The sequence below is a fragment of the Lepisma saccharinum genome, chromosome 28, assembly GCF_977018435.1.
Source record: "Lepisma saccharinum chromosome 28, izLepSacc3.1, whole genome shotgun sequence".
In the NCBI taxonomy this organism is placed as follows: domain Eukaryota; kingdom Metazoa; phylum Arthropoda; class Insecta; order Zygentoma; family Lepismatidae; genus Lepisma; species Lepisma saccharinum.
Window position 1 is genome coordinate 10,924,513 of NC_139256.1, and position 24,037 is coordinate 10,948,549.

At 37.4% G+C, this 24,037-nt stretch overlaps 1 protein-coding gene across 3 annotated transcripts in view; it reads left to right on the plus strand.

Annotated features, from left to right (window-relative positions):
* LOC145980960 (zinc finger FYVE domain-containing protein 1-like) overlaps positions 1–23,577 on the plus strand; it is a 36,506-nt gene extending 12,929 nt beyond the window's left edge. For 2 of the 3 annotated variants that reach the window (XM_083114048.1, XM_083114049.1), the window contains exons 7-13: positions 2,184–2,321; positions 7,655–7,772; positions 9,354–9,524; positions 12,563–12,725; positions 14,186–14,311; positions 15,445–15,672; positions 19,698–23,577. In XM_083114048.1, the coding sequence (XP_082970174.1) occupies positions 2,184–2,321; positions 7,655–7,772; positions 9,354–9,524; positions 12,563–12,725; positions 14,186–14,311; positions 15,445–15,668 (940 nt within the window). In that variant the 3' untranslated portion in view covers positions 15,669–15,672; positions 19,698–23,577. The remainder of the gene's footprint in view (positions 1–2,183; positions 2,322–7,654; positions 7,773–9,353; positions 9,525–12,562; positions 12,726–14,185; positions 14,312–15,444; positions 15,673–19,697) is intronic. The other variant, XM_083114050.1, reaches the window with a different exon arrangement.
* The last annotated feature ends 460 nt before the right edge of the window (positions 23,578–24,037 follow it).

Consider the following 24,037-nt stretch of genomic DNA (forward strand, 5'->3'; position numbering starts at 1 on the left):
GCCATAAAATAATATATATATTTTTGCAAATTGCCATCAATGCGATAAATAACATTTAATGAACCAGATAGACTAGATAACTAAAACACTCTCTCTCCAATGTTCTAAAACAACCTGTTTTCTTCCTCATGAGTGGATAAAGAAATTGGAAATTCATTAAATTGTAGGATAAAATGAATTAATTTACAAAAATAAAAAGTTTAAAAACGAAGCAGATGGAGATGTGCTGGTTGTCTGTAAAGAAAATGTGTAGCTTTTTTATTATTATTAACTTCTAAAATTTGTCCAGTGCCCGTTTGCTTTATTGAAGGCTTTTATTTTTCAAATGTTGCTCTTGTTCAAATGGGTAATTTGTAGAGGCATGCAAATTTCGTTTTTGACGAAAACGCGAAATATGAAATAACATGCTGTAATGTTCATTTTTCATGTTTCTGAAAGGTGAGAGGTGCATTTTTCTACCCCGTTTTGTCACGACATAATGCGAAATATACTCTTAAACACGAAATTTACCGTTTATATACCGACACAACTCTTTCTGAAGTATCCTGTGAGTTATGCAATACACAGAGAATTGATTAATTCTGCTGTAAATATTTGAGAAGCAAAAATGGATCCCTTTACACAGGATTAAACTTAATACCCTGGTAACTACATAAATGTGCTATTAGAAGGGATAAGTTTATTTTGTGGAATAAGTACAGTTTTAAATCAAATTTAGGATTATATTCACAATTTTAAAACCAAAATGTCATTTTATATAGCACTTTTGATGTGATTATTCACCGCTGTAACACCGAAATTTTATTTTATTTACCACTTTTGAACCCAAAATCGACTCCTGTTTTTGTACTGAAATTTTGCTTTTTTGTTTACCAAAAATATGTGCCTCTAGTAATTTGTATGCTGATAACCTGAACACTGTAACATTGCCAGTTCCTTTGATATTGTCTTGTGCAAGTTCATTGAAAAGTCACCATTAGGATATTTCTGCATCGAGAGAACTTTCAACTGAAAGACAAGTTGTTGTTTTTTTTATTCAGTTAACCCATCCGCTTACCTAGTGGTCGAATCGACGGCCTGACTGGATGTTCGCTTCCCGTACCTAGTCGTCGAATCGACGGGTTCCCGATTTTCATCACGTAGTTCCTTTTTCATTCAATAGATGGCAGAGGTTGTATGATCTTTCAAATCTATGACGTGTATGTTTGTGCTGCTAAGTTTTTCATACCATTTCAAGCGTGTTTTGTTCAGTAATTTCTCATGTAAACAAACCTTCATTTGTTACTTCTTGCAAACATGTTGCATAAGAATGTTGTAGATGATTCTGCGATTGAAAAGTTGCTTTTCAATAGCGATGAAAAGGAAAATGTGGATTTAGGAAGGGGAGATGAACAAGGGGGTTCATTTTATGTTAGTGAAATTGAAGAATGTAGTGAAAGTGAGGAAGAGGTGGCTGTGGCAGGAAAAATATAAAAGGTTGAGGAATGGAAATGGAATGCAACGATGTGTGTGATCAAATTTATTAGGTGAGTTTCTAATTACCTTTCAAGTAAACTGCATATGTGCGTACTTATTACTATACTTCCACTTCAATATATAAAATTTTCACGTAAATTGCTTGGATAGTTTAAACAATATTTGACATCTTGTCTTGCTGTGCAACCTTCACGGGAGATAGCCAAATTTAAATGGTATTTCATGGCAAAAAAATTGGCATTTAAATGGTAAGCGGATGGGTTAAATCACTTTACAAAAAATTTACAAGTAGTAGTCTTCCTTCTTGTATAGCAAAATTTCTTCAGCCAGCACCATACAAATTTGAACGTAACAGACTGATGCAATTGGCAACTTATGAATCGGGATTTGTATTGTATTGTATTGTATATTCGCAATCTAAAGATGTACAAAAAATGCTCTTCACAAAATTTTGACTAACAAGTTTGTAAGTGAAGGAGGAGGTGCATGGTCCTAGATCCCAACCTTCTCTTGCCTGGAATGGACTTTAAACAACTTGTATGCAGAGCTAAGAAGGATTTGGTCGTGCATGTATCCTCTGCATGTTAGTGATTTCATGTAGCTAGTTTGATTTTTTGTGTGTTCATGTTTTTTTGCAATGTGTGTGTGTTTAATTAGAAAAAAACATACCAACAGGACTTTTTTTTTACCTTTCTCCCCTTGGCCAGGTATCAGCACCAGTTTGAGAACTGTGTTTACATTTGTAAGTTGTGCCACAGCAACGGGCAGGAGGTTGTGGTTGTGCCCAAAACTTCTGCATCAACAGACACCACCTGGTTTGGATTGGCTAAATATGCATGGTCAGGGTAATTATCAGTTACTTGTATTTATAATTGTAATCTGTATTTATAATTGTAATCTGTGTGTGTACCTTTTTTGAATGTTTTATTGTGAATGGGAGAATTTTAATGTGCCACACTTACACAGTGCATTAAGAAAGTTCTTTGACAAGTGTTACTAAGAACACAATTTTTCAGATAAATTCAATTTTATTATTTAACTGTTAGCGGGAGGATGGTTCAAATTTTGACCACTGCAGGTACTTCCATTGAGGAGGGACGGTCGATGTATCAGCCAGCAGCGCAAAGCAGCAGTTAATGTACCTTTCTTGAAAACTACACAAGATATTTCAGTTCTTTTTTTGTTGTTTTGTCTACGTAAGTAGGTGTGACATATTCAATACAAAACAATATATCCATTGTTACTGCATATTATTATTGAGAGGCTGCGGTGGCTCAGTCGGTAACGCATCTGACTACCATGCTAAAGGTCCCGTGTTCGATCCCCGGTCGGTTCAAATCCGGGAACTTTTGTAACGTTGGAAGCGGCCCCGTCGCCCACCCAGTGTCGAATAACATGGGTACCTGGGGGAAACCCTGGGGTAAAGGCGGTCAGGGGCATGATGATGATCACATCACCCCCACTCACGACCGGATCAAGAAAGTGTGGGGCGTTACCCCTACACCCCCTATACGCCTTCATGGCATGGTGCTATGCACAGGGTAGCACTTTACCTTTTTTTACTGCATATTATTAACAAGTGCCATTTGATAACATCCTTTGTTTCCATTTATTATCCCTGCAATATCATGAAATAGATTGATATAAATGGCTATAACTCTTAAACCAATGCATCTTTTTGAAAAAATTGAATTTTACGTATAAGAATGACAAAAGTGCAACACTTTAAGAAATGTGTGACAAGTAAGGGTCCAGGGGGGACTTGGGGTCAAAGTACCTAAGTTTGAAATTTGCCTGGACCACATGGCAGAATTAACATGCCATTTCTAGAAAACTATACACGATATTTCTGTTCTGTCTTATTTCTTCATTACTACACCTCTAAAGATATTGCATACTCGAATTACAAAATAATATATCCATTGTTACTATTATTAACAAGTACCATTTGAAAAAGTCCTTTGTTTCCATTTTGTTAGTGCGGGATAAATTGAAGATAAAGGGCTATAACTTCTAAACCACTGCATCTTTTTGTAAAAATTTCAATTTGACATGTAAGAATGAGTAAAAGCCAACATTTTAAGCAACGTGCTGCAATTAAGTGTCCAAAGAGGTGGCATGTGGGCAAAGGCCCAAAGCTCGAAATTTTCCGTAATTATAGAAAACTTCTGAATGCAGTAATTTCCTTTGGCAAGGGCATTACATATCCTCAAAGAGTGGTCTTTTATTGGGCTTCCCTCCAACTTTGGTCCATCCAGCATCCTTAGGGCCGACACTAGAAGCGAAATTCCAGAAGTTATTCCGAAGTCTCATTCTCTGAGGCTTTCCAGGCACGCAAGGCTCTGTCTGCTAAACATTAACAATCAACATACATTCCTTCCCTCTCTATACACGTATGAGACGTGTACAACCTCTCGAAGGCGTGTGTAATAATCCTTTGGCATTGAGTTCAAAATGTCCATATTTTGGATGATCTCCAATTCTCCTAACCATTCTCCTGATATTTTTGGCCTAACCAGCCAAGTCTTTTCGAAAGTCGATCAAGCACCTCTGCGTAGAATGGTCCAGTCACAGCCTGTCCAGGGTTTCTCCTTGAATCAAAAAAAATATGTGATAAGCATTGTTTTCACTTTCGATTTTGTGGTCCTTACTTTTATCATTCTGCACTTCTCTGGGCCATTCAGTTTGGTTGTTTGGCATTTGCTCGATGGGTCGTACTAGAAACACGACGACTCATCATCTGTGACAATGTTCTGAAAGAAGTTCAGGTTGTCATCAGCCCATTCAACAATATTTTGTGATGCTTTCACACCACACATTTGTTTTTTCTCCAGTGTTAACGAGTGTGAAACAAACTTGTCACACAGTTTTTGTTTGCCGAGCACATAATGGACAGTAATGTCAATACTATAAACACTGATACTGAAGTTCTTTGATACACAGCTGACAATGCAGCACGAACATACTTGCCATTCTCCTGTCATGCTTGTGGAGAGGGGAGGAGTGCCTCTTCCAATGACTCGCGACCATTTTTAAAACTTGCATACCACTTGGAACAACTTGCTATGGCTTAAACAGTCTTCTCTGAAAGTGATTTGCAGAATTGAGAATTTTCACTTTCCCACATTTTAAACAAAATTTGATTGCAACTCTTTTATTTCATTTTGACAATTTTGACAAAAGAAAAGATGGAAAGTTTTACCAATTATTGCTCACTTCCAGATGAGCCAATACAATGAAATTTTCATAGGAGGTTCATACTAAGAAGTTTAGCAATGTGTCTACATTAACAATAGTCCTGGAACTTTTTGCATTAACTGTTTACATGATGGTCCTGTTGTTGATATGACATCATCTGCTCTTTGATTTTATGATAGAGAAGCATACATTATGACAATTGAAGATACAAAACGTTTGAGAAACACATAGAGCCATTGGTTGACTTTGTTAAAAGTGCCATTTTAGTGTTCTTGAATTACTCCAGGGGAAGAATCATTTGAGGTTTGTATCATAAAGGAGGTATCCACTGCTTGTAAAAAGGAAGAGTTTAAATACAGTAGTGTATGCAGGATGTTGCCAAATGCAATTTGGCAATTGAAATATACCAATAATAACTTGGAGAATTAACATCACATCTTCACATATTTGTAAGAAAGAAAAGTTCTTACCTTGAACACATTCTTGATGTTTTCTGTTCAATATTCCATAATGCTTATGTTCCCTCTTCCTAACTGGCCCACCATGTAATATTATTAGTTAACTACGTAGGTACTCGACCGTGAAAGGGAATATGTGCCACGTTTCATTTTTTAAACAATATGTATAATCTGTGATTATATTTTTTTTTCAGACTTGTGGATGTGGAAAAAAAACAAATATAAGACAACGTATAAATTGAATCTCCTGTATGTTGGAAACCCTTGGGGGGTAAAGGCAGTCAGGGGCGTGATGCTGATCACATCACCCCCACTCACGACCGGATCAAGAAAGTGTGGGGCGTTACCCCCACACCCCCTATATGCCTTTATGGCATGGTGCTGTGCACAGGGGAGCACTTTACCTTTGTATGTTGTTATTCATTAACCAACTTGTGTGATCCACATTTTCATATTAATTCCTTTGTTGATTTTCTTACGACAATTCATGTGGATGAAACAGTCATTTGAGTGAAAAAACTAAATGTGCAAAAATTATGAAATTTGTGATTTAAGATGAAAAGAAAGCAGTGTTGCTTTTATGTAATAGCATGTTTCAGGATATCTGCATACAGGGTGTTCACAGCCTGGAAATGGCAGGGAATTTACTTTTTATGGAAATGTCATGAAAATTTACTTTTGGGGGGGCTCAACATTTTTGTAGCACTACAGTAAATATAGGTTTTTTAACAAACAAGCAAAATAAAGGCAAGGGACAAGCAAGAAATTTAAGTTTGTTGTGGACCAACTATATTCAGTTATACTGATTTTGCAGTTAGTTACAGCAGAAATTGTGTATTAAATATTTCTAGGAAAATGGGTAATGTCTTGAACTCTTTCATCATTTAGAAACCTACTATAGTAAGTGGCTATTGGTGTACATTGAAGTTTTAAGTCCACTTCATGCACAGATAAGCTAATGAAGACTGGACCTATGGTATAATATGGGATCCAGACCCTTATGTGCTTCCACTAGGTATATGACCTGGGACCGCTTGATTACAAAGCGATGGTGTCCCATCAGGGAGGCCCAAGTCTCTATTGGAAATGACTACTTTCTTGTTGTCATTTGGGTAGGTGGGGATAGATTTGTTTGGTTAGTTAGATTGAGTAATATATTGCTCAATTTTACTCTTTTATTTCCACGACAATTGCTATGGGATCACAGACAAAAAGAGTTTGTTGTTAATCATTAGTCAATACATTTCATTTATTACGTAGAAACACTCTTTGCCCAAGATTCAATTCCTATTCCATGTCTCTTCACAACATGGCCTTTACATGTGAAGGTAATCTAAAACTTGCTTATGTAGGATTCTAAGTGTGGATGTTTCACTAAAATATAGTGACCTTCTTCTCAACATGTTCATGTACACTAATTGCCCCAGATATTTGGTCTGGAAAATGTTGATTCTTGGACTGCAAAAGTGGAAAAGTCCAGGAATTTTGTTTTTATGTAATTTTAGATACCCGTATGCAGTTTTTGTTTTACCTGTTGTTGTTATTCATGATGGTTGCGGTAAACGCGGTTTAAAATTACTTTAAGTGTATAATACTTGGTTAGTGATTTCAGCAGAATCGCAGCAATTTGTGACGAATAAAAAAAAAAAGTTTTCTCTCCAAATTAAATACAATTGCAAATGTAAATTTTTGTTGACTTGCCCTGTTTTCTTTTCCTTAATTACTTTGTTTTTTCTACTTGTTGTTTCTGTCCTTGAGTTTTTTTGTTTCCTTTTGTAGTTCCCGTGATTAAACCCAGGAGCACGTGAAGAGAGAGGAGGAGTGAGTGGGTGTTTATAATGATTTATGTGTTTTTATGCTTCATTTGTAAAGTGTGTTGGAATTTATAGTCATCATTGTAAATAGGTTGTTTACATATATATCAATACCTTTTATAATAGTGTCTAGTTTTGTTCCAAAATTTGAGGGATATTGGTGATGTTGATCTCAAGAAGTTTTAGTATGTTTCTCATGATGACAAAAATACAAGAGAAGCAGACAAATCATTTAATTTCACCATCTTATTCACAAAGCTGCTGTTGCGGCCTCAATGGTTACACATGTTAAACGGTCAAACAATTTTGCTACAAGGACTGCAAGCTAAAAAAAATGAAGCATCATAAACTAGGGCAAAATAATCATAACTTACATAAATTATCTTCACATGACAAAAGCTGTTATTTATAAGTAGAAATATTTTTACATGTTAAACTGTATTAGTGGATGATCAATTCACGCTGTCAAGAAAAGTTAGTAATTACGTATATTTTAGTTGAGGAAGAGCAGACAAATAATCGGTCTATCTCATTATGAACAATTGCAGTCCTACAGGAATGTGTTTTTGTCATACAATACAGGTTGTTTGGAGAAAGTTGAGGGTATTGTAGTAGTAATACTATTTTAATATATTATTCTGTTCAACATCTTTTACCATTGTGTCTGCAGAAGCCCAGCTTGCACATTTTGACACTATGCATTTTCAGGTACGTTCTGGAGTGTCCACATTGCGGAGTGATATACAGGAGTCGACAGTATTGGTACGGGAACAAAGATCCCGAAGATGCAGCTGTACGAACTGAGATCCGCCACGTGTGGCCAGGGGTAAGTGTGGAGATTTCAGATTTTGATTGTTAAGAGCTTGCTGTATGGTGATTTTTATGCAGATAATGTAGCTTCAACAAATTTAAAGAATAACTTCAGTTTTTACTAAGGCTTGAAAATGTGTAGTTCTACATAATTATCTTCGGAAATTAGCTCTTCTGCCAGTTGTAAAGCTTGTTAATGTTTCAAAATTGTCATGTAAATCTCCTTTTAAATATGTTTCTAAGTATGTAGTTTCTTCACGTTTTACTGAATGAGAAAATGGTGGCAAATTAATGTACCAGAGTAAAGTATTTATCTGTGAAACAGATTTTTCGAACATCTGTTAATTTTGGTTGCCACTGCCACCATCCTCCTGAGAACTTGTGTTATTGTTTGGCTTGTTTCCAGTGTGTGTTGTTTTGTCACATGCTGCTAGGTGCCTAGATGAAAATGAACATGCGACCACTAGATTTGCCAAGCATGTAGCTCACTCTTTTAAGACAGAACCAAAGAAATGTATGCCATTTTGCACTTCCCACATGAACTATTGCAGCAGCTAGCTCTGAAGAGCAGCTGTCAACTGCAAATGAACAGGCGACAACAGTGCACCTAGCAGCATGCTGCAAAAGAAATACATGTTGGTCCCTGACAATAATGGATGTCCGAAGTCCATCCTCATCATGAGTGAAGACTGAAAAGGGTTCATGTTGAGAGGCGGGAAAAAGGTTTGTTTTGCGACTGAAGGTATCGTACTTGTCAGACAACACATCTGTCATCATCAAACAGGAATTCGAAGAGGGTGGGTGTGGCACTTCCACTGAACATACAAGGGAGAGTCAGATGAAAAACCTTAATTTGTCTTTTTTTTTTTGTCTAGTAGATTTCCTCATGTAGGGTTTCACAAGTTTGCTGCATTTTGCTGATCTACATATAATTTCAAGTTTGAGTTAGTGCCTGTATGTATACCTCAAGAACAATAATCTTCGAGGTGTATGTGTAGTCACTTTTGAGCCACTGCGAAGGAGTTTCCACCCATCTATCTGCCTGCGAATTGAGGATATTGTCGAACTTCCTCCTTCGTTTGTGAACTTGCTTGTGTGGTAAGCATGAATAGAGAGAATGAATTTTTATTTATGGGAGAATTTCAAGAAGTTTGAGGCTTCCAGAGGGCAAGAAACCACTGCTCTTTACTGGTGCAAGTGTGTGTGGAGGAGGCTTAAAATGACAAAAGTGTCATTTTGAAGTTCACATCATCGGTGAGGTTGTTTTGTAAATAATAGTTGATGCCTTATATAAATTTGAACTATATCGTACGCTTCTTGTCGGACTTTTAAGGATTACATTTGACTCTCCCTCAGAGATGCCAACTTCAGAGTGAAATCCCTAAATATGGCAGATTTATAATGCTTGCTGGTGATGAAATTCATGGAAAAAATACTTTTCTAGCTACTTTGAGCTTACATTAATAACTAATCTGGTGAATTCAAGTAATATCATATAGATGTATACCTTGTACGGTCACGGACAATTCATGGTTGTAGGAAACTCGCTGACTTCCAATTGAACTATTGCAACCTGGTTTTATGTAATACATTACAGGCAAGCACAGTTCTTCAAGGTACACAGAATGCAGCTCAGAAAGTATTGGATGGAGTCACGCTTCTGTCTGAAGCGGTGGCCAGCGTGGGCTCCCAGCCTACCCGTATGCTCTCATCGTGGATGGCGGACCAGATTGCTCCCAAGTATTGGCGTCCGAATCATGAAATTAAGGTATTTCAATATTTACTTATTTGGACAGGGGTGGTCCATAAGTGACGATGGGGTTTGAACAGCTAATAACTTTTTTGTTTATTAAGTATTTTTATCCATTTTTAGTTACAACAAAGTTTAAAGCTGGGAAATTTGTTTACATGGCAAATCACGTCCTTTAAATGATGCAAATTGTTGGTCTCGCAAAGACGTTCTCTTTCTACGGCATGTTCCATGACAGCTGGCTGTAGTGCTCTAATTTCTGTACGAATATTCTCCTTCAGTTGGTGGATGGTCTGAGGCTTGTTAACGCACACCCTCTCTTTCCAATAACCTCACACAAGAAGAAAGAGTCTGGAGCCTTCAGGTCAGGAAATTATATTTCGTAATTTGTTTGGAATGAGTTTTATTATTGTGGGCGTTTTCCAAATAAAACTCCACAATTTTGATTTGCCGTGCAGTTGTGAATATTTCCATGATAAATCTCCTGAATGTAGGCTATGATTTCTGAGGAAAAAAAAAATAATAATCAAGAAAGTTATTAGCTGTTCAAACCCCATCATGACTTATGGGCCACCCTGTTCAATATAACATTATCTTCCAATACAATTTTGGGTATTAAATTCATGAGTCTTCAACTCGTACTACCAATGTGTGCTCCAAGTAGATACACTGTAACACAGCCTGAAAAAATTTAAGATAAACGTTGTGAATGCTAGATCATTAGATTGTTATATTTATTTGTGTAGCAGCTTTACTTTTTCTTTTTATTGGCTGGAAATACAAGTAGCATGATTAATACCATTTCAAGAGGGGAAAACGCTATAATTTCTCCTTAGAATTAAAAAAAATGTGGAAATTTCTTGTCAGTATTTAATTTTTAAATATGTTAATTAAATAAATAACATTTTCCACAAGCACCATATTTTCTTCGTTCTGTTATTTAGTATTTAGAACTGATTGGAAAATTATACCAATACATTGAACATTTCCTTTACAAAAACAGAGCATATGAGTTATACACTGGTGTGCAAAACCTAAGGACGAAAGTAAGTTTCGCATGCTGTGTCAGTTACAAGCGGCATAGATCGGTGAAACTTGAACCATACATACAAAGTAATGTTACAGTATGATACAGGAAAGAACAGAGAAAAACACGTGATGATCAGAACAGAAAATGACATTTTTACGCATAGACCGGAAATTACACGGAAGGCACTGCGACTCATGATGGCCCCGTGACATTACAGAAGTAATGAAATGGTCCTTAGAAGGGTGTGTGATCACCACGGACAGCGATGCATGCTCTGCAACGTGCTCCCATGCTGCTCAGAAGGTTGGTAACGAGTTCTTGTGGTATAGTAATCCATGCCTCCACCAGCGCTGTTGTCAACTGTTGGATGGTTGTTGGTGCATATGGACGTGCTGCAAGACGTCTCCCCATTGCATCCCACACGTGCTCGATGGGATTCAAGTTGGGGGAACGGGCAGGCCAGTCCATACGCCGAATATCCTCTCGTTCCAAGAGCTCCGCCACTTGCGCTGTTCTATGCTGTCGCGCATTATCATCCATAAAGATGAATTCGGGGCCGACTGCACCTCTGAAAAGACGTACGTGGGGAAGGAGAACAGTGTCACAATAACGTTGACCGGTGACTGTACCGCGTTCAAAAATTTAGAGGTCGGTACGTGCATGCAACACTATGCCTCCCCACACAAGAACACCTGCACCACCAAAACGATCATGCTCGAAAATGTTCCTAGGTTCATTGCGTGTTCCCACCTCTCGCCAGACGAGTTTACGTCCAGAATCACTACTCGAATTGAATCTGCTCTCGTCTGAGACGAGAACGCGACCCCACTCCTCCTCAGTCTAGTCCTGATGTTCTTGGCACCACCGCAAACGGTGCCGCCGATGCGCAGGTGTCAACGGAACACAACGTAATGGCCGTCGGGCAAAGAGACCACACCCATGCAGTCGACGTGTCACTGTGGATCGTGAGATTGGACGAATCGCGGTCCTGTTAAATGTGTTTGCAATTCCACCCGCTGTTTGACGTTGGTGCCTGCGTGCCTGTTGCACAATGTAGCGGTCGTCCGCTGCTGTAGTTGACCGTGGTCGACCACCACCTCCTCTTTGCACAGCAGTGCCTGTGGTTCGGAACGCTCTCCATGCACGTGAAACAATGCTGTGGGCAATCCCAAACTCCTGGGCCACACTCGTCACACTTCGTCCTTCTTCCAGTTTTCCCATGATTCTTCCCCGTGTGAACGCATCCAAATGTTGTCTCCGGGCCATGTTGTTGTGAGTAACACCACCACAATGCACCTTAACAGCCCTCTGACTGACACACACTGTCTCGTCCCATTCATTCAACTGCTTCGTGTTGTTGGAGCTGACGCATTCGGCGCAATGGTCACGCTGGCGTCATGCCATGCAACTTCTTGGTCCCTGTGCATGTGTAGTCAACCTCTGGCAACATGCTGCCGGGCTTTCATTCATTTGCACCGACTACGAAATATTTTATGTTACTTTATCTATCTCGTCCTTAGGTTTTGCACACCAGTGTATATTTATAAACAATAAAATAATAACTAAATGACAGAATTTTGCACTAAACTATAAATAATTAGATATATCCAACATTCCTTTGTGAAAGTTTGTTTATCAGTTTCATTCAATCATCCTCATCACCCTAATTAATGAAAATACATTTATTTAGATATGTCAATACTTTAAACAGTGATGATGATAATACATGCCTATTATTGTCAACTAAATGCTATGTGTGGCATAAGACGTATATGACTGGTACAGAAATGTTGCCAAAAAGCAAAACATACTTCTTGTTTGAATGTATCATGCATTCCTATTAGTTTAAGGTGATTTTTTAAAAAATATTTTGTAAACTACATGTGGAGGAGCCGACCTGTGGAATTTTGTTGGCGAAAAATTATTTGTGTTGTATTTCAAGTGTTAATTTTGGCAGGCAATTTTAGTTACAGCTCTTCTCCCTTGAATCATGAATGATTTAATGAAATTTGGTTTCAATTTCCAGAAGTGCTTCAAGTGCGGGATGTGGTTTCCATCTACAGAATCCAAGCACCATTGCCGTGCCTGTGGTGAAGGCTTCTGCGAGAACTGCTCTTCAAAATCCATGCCTGTTCCAGATAGAGGATGGGATACCCCAGTTCGTGTCTGTGATATTTGTTATAATAAAGGTAATTGCAATGAGATTTTAAGTGTGTTATATGTGTGATATATGTTATTTAATACTTCTTTTATGAAAGTATTTCATTCTTCAGGCTGGTACGGTCTCTGGGATTGTGTAGTGGTAACGTTGCCACCTTGTAATCAAGAGGTCCCAGGTTTCATACCCAGTGGGGCACATAATCCCACTTTAAATTGTAGGTCCAGTCCCGATTGGCCTTTCTATGCATCAAGTGAACTTACAAACTAGCTTAACCAACCAGTCTTACATTCATAAAATTTAAAGTTTTTTATCATCCCATTCTTGTGAATGTCATATTTTATTGTTGTTGATAAGACCAGTATCATCATTGTATTGATTGAGATGTGTTTTAAGTCCACTTTATGCACAGTAAAGTTATTTGGGACTGGATCTACAGTTTAAAGTGGGATCCGAATCACTATGTGCCTTCACCGGGTATCGTACCCGGGACCCCTTATCAACATTGTAGTTAATTAGAATAATGTTTCCATGTTACCTGATTCGCAAGGGATAAGGGTTCAATTCCTAGTGGAAGCACATTGCATAGTGGTTCAGATCTTATTTTAAACTGTAGGGCCCATCTGAGCATAAAGTGACCTAAACAAACTTTGATTGGTTGAAAATATGCAACATCATGGAAGAAAGCAATTTGGAAACATTAAAGTTTGATACTCATGCTTGAGATGTAATATTTTCACTTTGTTTTATACCCTTTAACAGCATTGGAGTGGATTTTATGGTAAGAGTTAAAAAAAATTGGTGTAATGTTCAATTATGTTAAGCAAGTTTCAGATATATATGTATGAAAATTCCACATGCTGAACAGTAACTTCTTGTGCTTGAATTGACAAGCCGGATAGAACCTATCCTAGCATAACATAGATTCAGAAATTGATTAGTTCCTCTAATATAGTGTCCCAGATATAGCCTTCCCACGACTAAAATGCGCAAAGCCTCTCAGAACGAGAATGTAAAGTCTCAACTTTTCTTGTTGTGGAGCGGTGGTTAACATACCAGGAAGCAAGAGCACGTCTGCTGGCAAACTGGATGCAACATCCGCGTAACTGGAACTGCTGGCTATGTAATTAAATACTCGTACAATTCTATTGACAGTTACAATGTGACAGATGCGCTCTTACTTTCCGGTGTGCTAGCTGCCGCTCCACGGCCACCTCGACCGTGAAAGGCACTGTAGTTCCAGCCCAGCAGTTTTAAACATTCATTTGTTTTTACGTTCCTCTGCTTTCCTTTCATTAAGATGACAGGGATGGAATACTTCCAAAACACTGCTGACTTGAAGCTATTTATTCTTAGGCTGTGGTGCTTCGTGTGTTGTTGTCCCACACTTAGTGCAGGAAAAAGTATTACCTTTCTGTATTAGAATCGAAATAAATAATTATGTTCTTCCTACGAATGCGGTAATTTCTCTTGTTCTCTCATTTGTTGCAGTTTCTAATGACAGATCATCTGATGATGCATCAGAAATAGATGATGCAGAAGTTCGAGTTAGAAAATATGGGGAAGCTGTTGTGAACACATTAAGCTCTGTGGCCTCAGTTTTGGAATATCCTCGTGGTGAGTACGGAGTAATACAGAAGTAAATTCTAACGTTCTCAGGGAATTGTTTTATTTGCCATATTAACTAGTTAATATTATTTAATGTGCCTCCTTGCGGAGCACTTTGTTCAAATTCTCTGTGTCAACATATTTGCATGATTTATGCTCTGATGTAAAAAAGTTCATGTTTAATTCTCCATTTTAGTGTTGTACAAGTTTGTAATGTGATGTAGTTCACTTTTCATTAACAATTATTAATTTCCTGTTTTCTTGCGATATTGTCAGCTGAATACTATGTTGTCATACGTCCATCTGCACTAACTTTTCAGGAGAACTGACTGAAGTTTGTCTTATGTGGATTTTGAATACACTACAAGATTTGCGCAAACATTTTCATATTAATATTGATAATTCACACCACTTGACATCCAGGTCTGTCACTTCGGAACATGTCATATTAACACAATAACATCGTCAACTCATTTCCAATGAAAAGTGGAGATATGACAAAAAAACATTCAGCTGGCAATGTGAACTTGTTTATTGCTATGTAACGGATCATGGAATCAATACTTACGTCTGATTGCACCTAGTTAAAGATGATGCAAAAGTGACATAAAATAAACCAAGTCAATCAGTTAGTCAGTATTTATATCCAACTATTTTAAGAGAAAATGTATTAATATGTTAGGACTGGGAAAATATCTGATCAGAACCTCCCACATGGCATAATGGTGATGCTGTCACCTGTAATCAAAGTGCCCTGGGTTCGAGCTCTGGTGGAGGCACAGTGAATCAGATTTCACTTGAAACTGTTAGTCTGGTCCAGGTAAAAGATCTTTTAATTTTAAAACAACAAACTTTTAACTTTTGATCATTCCAAGTCCAGACATTACACACCGAACATACAGGGCCCCAGATATACAGAAATAATATGAGGAAAGTGCTTTTTCTGACCTGCAGAAGCTAGCAAATTTGCTCATAGTCTGTCTGTAGTGTCTTTATATTTTCATTGAGAAAGTTTTTCTTTAAATTCTTGTTCTTTTTAATTTTTTTTGGTGTTAGCACTGTTTGAATTTTAATAAAAGGTGGCTTCCCATATGCTACATGCAGTAGTTTTTTTTTAATTTTGCATGCTTATTTTCTTCTAGGTTTGATTAAAGATACAGCACGCCCAACGTACTGGGTTCCAGACAGTGAAATCATAAATTGCTGTGTGTGCAATGTGAAATTCGGATCCCGTGTACTGGTGCATCACTGTCGTGATTGTGGACGAGGAGTGTGCGAAGATTGCTCAAAGGGAAGGAAAGCGGTGCCACGCCGAGGATGGGATACACCAGTCAGGGTCTGCAATGAATGTTTGAAGCAGGACTGAAGAGGTAAGTAAAGCACCATTAAGGAAAATTCAGACCGAAGCAACACACAACACATGTATGTCACTTGGGAACGAGTTAATAACATTGCACACCGTAGAGGTATGACAGGCTGCATGAGCCTGCATTTGACTGGTGAAATCTTCAAGCGATATGTTCCACCTGTTGCTTCGGTGTGAAATCTCCCTAAGATGTTGCACATTGCATCTTAACTGCAGTCTCTTCTTATGATTCTTCTTGTAAGTATGTATTGCATACATTGTAGAATTCTTCTTCGTTGAAATGCTTTATTTTGCTTCACTTTTCTGCCACTTTTGGCTAATCATGAAGATGAGGACGAATGGTGATAAGATGAGATGATGGATGAAGAGAGAATCTCCAACAGATACGGATGACACAACACAAATCCCACAGAGGATTGTAGTTGCTGTGTGTCCAGGCACCAGAGCCTCACTAGTCTGCAAAATGCAGTCCAGAATGTACTACATTGACATTTAAGTGTCTTGATAGAATTCCTCTTGTAGTTTACGGTTGTTACAACCGTTTAAACATGTTTGTTGATGTAACATTTCGGAAGAACACATCCTCCCTTCATCACACATTTATTTGTAGTTTGATTAATGTTACAGTTATAACAATGGGATAAGAAAAAGCATTGATGTATTGAACCTTGTCAATAATGTTGGAACCTAACAATTTTTTCAACAAGTTTTTTTTTCCAATTTTCATTACGAATCCAAAATGTCATCAGGTAATTCAAACTACAAATTATTATTATTTGATGAAGTTAGCATGTATTCTCATGAAATGTTACATTGAGAACAATGTTTAAATTATTGTAGCAATCATAAACTACAAAAGGAATAACCCTTCTTGTGAGTACATTTGCACAGAGAATGCTGATATTTATGTATGCATGTAAGTAACATAACTCTTGTAACAGAGAGAGAAATGGAAATCTGCCTAAAATATAATTTTGTCCAAAGAAAAAGTAAAAAGCTTTTAATTTTGATTATATCCCCCCCCCCCCAGTAATCTGCTTAGAGTTGAAGATAAAACAACCTTTTAGGTATCAGTAAGCAAATATGTGGTTAAAGTACCTCATATTTAGCATACCTACATATGATCAGAAGTAATATGTAGGCATTATTATTATTTGCATGTAATAAAAGTACCCTGGTATCAAGTTAGCTGTTTTGTCTATACTAGTGATAAAACCAGCACACTAACCACCATATCATGTTAGGTCACTCGCCAACTTGTTATTCACAATTTATACAAGAGAGGGGTCCCACTTTGTGGCCGTGTGGTGTAAGGCGTTGGGCTCGGGCTATGGGATTCATGCTGGCTTGAGTCTCCTGGGAAGGAAACATAACAACATTTCTCCTGAGATTTTGGCCAGCATATCGGGCCAGTGATCACCCACCATCATGAGGAAATTGGGGAGCTATAAATGAGTAGCGTAACCTGATCCAGGGAAAACTTACAACAATGACTCGGGTTTCACCTTGCTGACCACATGTCACCACATAACTGGTTGGATGGTGTCCGATATATGCTGAGGCTTGTGGGAGTGAAGCCAGCAGTCAGTAGGTAAGCTTTGGCCCTCAAGGGTTGTTCTCCTGCAGGTTGTGATTGTACAAGAGAAAGGTGGAGCATGCTCGACCTGGATCATGAGACTGCCAAACACTGACAATACTGATCATCATAGTACCTGGTTCATGCATCCTTGTGGCTGGGTCACATTGTGGTGCTGGCTCATTATTGGGATCCAAATTGGGCACAGCCCATGCACCACTAAGCTCCAACTTTCTTGGAGATCACTCATGCAACCCTTGCCACATGAGCTGACTTGCATTTTGTTGACTTAACAACTGTTACAAATAATTTTCAATGGGCAGTAACATGCTCTGCATGCTCCCGCATTTTTCAATTCTTTCATTAACAAGCTTTCCTTTCTAAAATATTAATTCACGCCTACATTTATATTATGTATATATAAATATGAAAATACATCGTGTAATTTAAATCAGTGTAAAAACATGTACAAAAGGTTAAGACAACAGACAAACTAAAAGATCATATATTATAATTATGAGGGTGAGTCAAATGAAAACCTTAAAAGTGCTGTAAAAATATATGTATTCAGTGGAAGTGAAACAAGTTGGTATCATTTTCCTACATAATCCCCTCCACGTTGAATGCAAGTTTCCTATTGTTTACAAAGTGCTTGTATGCCCCAGAAAAAATAGTCTTTTGGTTGGTTCCGTCTTTGACCTTGTCATCAGAACGGAACGTCTGTCCTCCTAGGGCCTCTTTAAGTGGTCCAAACAAGTGGTAATCACTTGGGACCAAATCTGGGGAGTAAGGAGGATGGGTAGGCACTCAAAATGCAAGTCGTTAATTGTCGCAACAGTCATTTGGGCAGTATGTGGCTTAGCATTGTCATGCTGCAAAATGACACCTGACAACAGCAGTCCCCATCGCTTTGACCTTATTGCAGGTTTCAGATCACGATATGAAGCACTAGTTACTGTGTGTCCCCTAGGTGTGTAGTGCTCCAGAAGAACACCGTTTTGGTCCCAGAAAAGGGTCAGCATGACCTTACCGGCAGATGCTCGTGAGCGAAACTTTTTGGGTTTAGGTGAAGATGCATGGTGCCATTCCATGCTTGTTTTCTTTGTTTCGGGAATGTAATGATGGACCCATGTTTTCATCTCCAGTTCATCTCTTAAAAAAGTCGTTACCCTGTTGTTTGGAGCACCGCAAAAGTTCCTCACACGCATCAATACATCGCATTTTCAGCTCATCTGTCAGATGACATGGTACCCACCTGGCCAACACTTTATGAAACAGGAGCACGTCATGAATGATGTTATGTGCTGAACCATGACTAATACCTGTAATGGCAGCTATTTCATCCATAGTCACTCTGCGATTATCCCGTAGAATGGCCTCAAGAGCTGCTATATTCACCGGCGTCGCAACTCGATGTGCTTGGCCTGGCCGAGGAGCATCTGCAACAGATGTCGCACCACTTCTGAATTTCCTACTCCACTCATATACCTGTTCCTGTGACACACAAGCTTCACCATACTGCGTCTTCATTCTATGATGAATATCCATAGGTTTAATACTCTCACTCGTCAAAAATCTGATCACAGAACGCTATTCTTCCTTGGTGCATGTTGTTAGTGGGGGTGGCCATCTTGAAACTGCTCCTACAACGACGAGTGTTCACCAAAACTCTTCTACCACCTATTGGAGAGAAAGTAAAGTACAAGCAACAGCACCACCAAATCTCATCACAATAGCTTAAATATTAAACATTTTATGACACTTTTAAGGTTTTTCATTTGACTCTCCTCGTATATATGAAAATGTACTGTTACTACAAAATTTACGATATTGTTAAATGCCCATTACCAGTCCTTTGTGTTTTTTGATGAAAGCAAATTCTTGTCGTAGTTCAGACAAGTCTAGCTTTCAAATCTGATGCTTAACAGCGTCTGTCCACTCAATCTCATTCTTGTCATTGTGCTTCTCATCGATCAATATTAGGTTAGAGAACGATCTCTCAGCTGATGGACATCAATGTAATCAATTACTTGAACCTTGAACTGTTCAGCTAAAAAAGGTTTTCTTCTAATCTTGTAATTCACTTTCTACTCTTCTAGGGATTAAAATTTTCTGTTTGCAGTTGTAGGGGCATAAAAATATAATACGTTTGGTTGAAAATATATTTTAATGCCGAAAGGAAAACTTTTGTGAACTATTGATCTTTCTTATCATTCTTACTGCCCTCCCCACATTGCAGGAGTTGCAGGTGTGTTATGACCTTGTCAATGGGAGTTTACACATTTGAAATCCGTGGCAAATAGTAGATCCAGGCGTGATTAATCTTACTGTGTAAAATGAACTTGTGAAACTCAATGTCCTGCTGTAATGACTCCAGATGAGAAACTGCCAGAAAAACTTGATCAGGCAGTGTTTCCTCCTATTAACTATCTTCTCTCTTTTCTTTATTTCAGGGGCTGCATTTTGGATTTTCATATAAAAATTCACAAGAAAAGTATATGCACAGTATGGAGTGTCTCCAATGTACAATTGGTTTTTATTGTATTCATATAGTTAGTATTAATCTGTATTGGTACTAAATTCATATAAGAAGCAGTGGAATATTATACAGATAACATGGGTTGAGTATGATTATAAATAGGTATGTAATAAAAATTTCAAACAGTGCACACTTGTAATAATATGCACATATACAGGTTTCGTATATATATAAATATATAAGGCATCCTGTACATTATGTGATTAGTATAAATAAATTTGATGGAATTATATTTACATATCAATTGTAAAAATAGGGACACTGGGATGCTACAGTATAATTGACAACAACTAACCAGTATAATTACCTGTATAAAGTTAGCTGGTGTGACGTATTTGTATTATTTTGGTTTGTTTTTTTATTCTCACGTAATTGCTGTAATTGTCCTTGATTGTTAACATGTAATTTTTGCTTTGCTCACGTGGTTTCTTTATATGTATATATTTTAGTCTCCATTGCTGTTGCAAAGCACCGAAGGAATGTGTAGTAATGCAATCTCAGATATTTATGTAAGTGCCATAGTGTCATAGGTGAAAACAAAAATTACGATAATTATTCCGTGAACATCAGAAGTGATACAGTGAAGATGGAGCATTAGCAAGGTGTTGAGGTCCATTGAGCCCTAGTCCATTGGTTGGCTTTTCTTTCAGAACACAGGGTTATTATCTCTTTCTTAAAACAATGAAATATAAGGCAGAGTTTTCAGGTATTCAAGATGCATTTTTGTTAATCCACTTATTTTCTTGATTGTCTTGGATATAGGCATATGGGTATAAACACTGGTGGTAAAGTATATTTTGCATACAGTATTGTTCATTCTGAACTACAGTGTACTGTACATAGCACAAAACATGAACTTGAACTTTTTGGTTGCATATATAAGTACATTTCGCCACATTATACAGTTTCTTTCTAGTACCAGTAGGGCCAAAGGTTCCTAAATTAATTTCCTGCATTTTATTTTATTTTTTGCATCGGTCGCCTGAAAAATATAATATCGAAGTTCTACTGTAATAATTGGATAGAAACTGTAGGGAAGTTTAGCATCTGGCAATATAAAATCCACCTCTATTGATGGCCAGAAAGCATGGGCATAACTTGATGTCTAACTTTGTGGGCAGGGGGATTAAAAATTGTGGCATGACTTTGGGGCAGACAGAATCAAACTTGGGATTTAACTTTGGGGCAGAGGGTCTACAAGTTTTGGATTTAACTTTGGGGCAGAGTGTCTACAACTTTTGGATTTAACTTTGGGGCAGAGTGTCTGCAAGTTTTGGATTTAACTTTGAGGCAGAGGGTCTTCAAGTTTTGGATTTAACTTTGGGACAGAGTGTCTACAAGTTTTGGATTTAACTTTGAGGCAGAGGGTTTACAAGTTTTGGATTTAACTTTGGGGCAGAGGGTGTACAAGTTTTGGATTTAACTTTGGGGCAGAGGGTGTACAAGTTTTGGATTTAACTTTGGGGCAGAGGGTCTACAAATTTTGGATTTAACTTTGGGGCAGAGGGTGTACAAGTTTTGGATTTAACTTTGGGGCAGAGGGTCTACAAGTTTTGGATTTAACTTTGGGGCAGAGGGTCTACAAGTTTTTCATCCCATAAAAATATAATCCAGGACAAATTTGCTAAATAATTTTTACATTTGCTTAATCATAAAAGAAAAATACTCCTCATTACTTTGCTCCTCAGGGCCCAGAAAGTTTAATGAAAGTAACCTGAACTTTTAAATTTAATATATTGGGAGGTGGGACAACATAGGTGTAACTTACCCCTGCCAAGTTACAACTATGCCAGATAGGGCATCAGATATTTCAGGATACCAAATATGTATGGCATTATTCTGTGCTATTGTACAATATTCTTTGTAGTAGAGGGCCTGCCTGATGGTATAGTGGTATTGGTATCATCTTGCAATCAAAAGGTCATGGGTTCGATACCCGTTGGAGGCACATGGTGGTCTGGATCCCACTGTAAAACTGTAAACTGTGGGTCAGTCCCAATTAGTATAAAGTGGACTCCAAACTAAAGCTCAAACTCAAAACATAATTGGACAATTCATTTAGCATGCTTTTTACTCCCACTGGGGAACAGTAGAAAGACCTTTGTCTCCCCTGATGTTCTATGTAACTTTACCAAAACAAAATATATATATATATATATATATATATATTGTGCTGAATTTGTACCTATATTTGTGTTTTGTTTTACATTTCAACATCAATGTTCTCATTTGCAAAAAAGACTGTGTCATATCATTTATACATGTAAAAGAACCTTTTAATATTTTTCTTGCATATATCATAATTATTTATCCATTCTTCAAGAATATATGAAAAGAAATATGTTCAAGGGTGATTTCTTTGTAATTATATTCATCAGTTTTTCAATAATGAATCATATATTTTACAAAATTATTGTCAAAATAATAATACTGTGTGACTAATTTATCCACATCAGGCTGATTTTTACTAGTTCTATCATGATAGAGAGAGATCACATTTGTTTCAAAGCCTGCTTTCCAGGTCATTCTTCAGAAATCAAGGAAATATTTCTGTGAATAGAATAATGATTTTTTTATAAGTATTATTATTATTACTGAACCTACCAAAATGCAACACAAAATTCATAAATATATTTTTCCCTCAAAGTGTTGAACAGGGTTATGAAAGCAATGGATTTTTAACAAGGCCTGTTAGGACTTAAACGTATGTTGGAAGCATTGTTTGGTAAAATATGTATGAAATTTTTGCCCCCACTCGTAATAATAACTGATAACCGATATTCTACTTATCTGGTATGAAATTGTAAATGTTCCATTAAGAACTGGGATGGCTCATTTATTCCTTAATTAATAAATATAACAAAGTGACCCCCAATAGTTGCTACATAAGAGAAATAAACATATTTAGAAATTTATTTTATGAGATACCTTTATACTTGTAAAGGATTACAAAACAGCAGAATTTTGCACAAGCTCTTTTTTTGCAAATATCCGGTTGGTAAAATTATTGGTATTGATACTGATAAATTGATAACCTAATATGACTATAATGGCTGCTACCGATAGAGTATTGATTAATTTGCCCTTGTGGTCTAGTCAGCAGGGCCTCTAACTGCCATGCAAGAGACCTGGGTTTGATTCCCTGGGTGAGTGATCCAAGGTTGGAATTTTTCTGACCTTGTCCCTGCATAAAGTGCCTCTGGGGCTCACCCAGACTCAAATCAATGGGTACCTGGCGGTAAAGGCAACTGGAGCCTGGTGCTGTTCACATCACCTCCAAAATGGACTAGATTGAGAATGTGTGAGGCCCTACCACCACATCCCCTAAATGTGGCTTTATGGCATGGTGCTATATGCACAGCGAACTTTACCTTTATTTAATATATGAAGGGCTCGGGTATAAAACATGGTAAGTGACATTTTGGTGATTTTTGAGTTACAAAGTAAAATATGTCATCCTTCAATTTTCGAATGAAATTGCCATGTCATACAATCTGCATTGGACTCAGTGAAGCCTTCTGAAATTCGTAAACACAACACGAAAACAATTTATCTACAGTATAACTTCTAGAACTGAGCCGATACCACCATTTGCCGACACTTGTATAATTCCAGTATAAAATAACAATAACTAGTTACAGAGTCGTAATAACTCATCACATCACTAGGCACGTATCTAGAAATATATTTGGGGAGCCAGTCCGAGCCACGTGTCTCAGAAATATAATAATAAAAGTGTTTCTACTTAATACGTGAATATAATTACAGGTCGATTCGTAACAATACATAAATTAATTAATACTTAATTTCTCCAATGCACATGGAGTATTGTTGTATGTAACCACAGACTTAGAAACGGGGGAAAGCCAACGTTAATCCTATTTTGTTCTTTGTTTCTTGACTAAAAAATATTGTTATTACATAAATAGTAAGAAGATGCTATAAAATCAGATAAAACCTCAAATATTCATCATCTAGCTTACGTGTAGTTAAGACCGCTAAAATTTGTGTAAAAACAACTGTCATGGCAAGGAAATGAATGTCAAAGAAGTAAAAAATTGAATATTTATTGAATACCAAAAAGAATGATGGTACGTCCATTTGATGAAAAATAAAGTTCCTGATAAATATTTTATGTACATGTGTACATACATAAATCTTAGAGGGGCCTCACTGATGGTGTAGTGGTAATGCCGTCGCCTTGTAATCAATAGATCCCAGGTTCGAAAATCAGTGAAGGCACATAGTGGTACA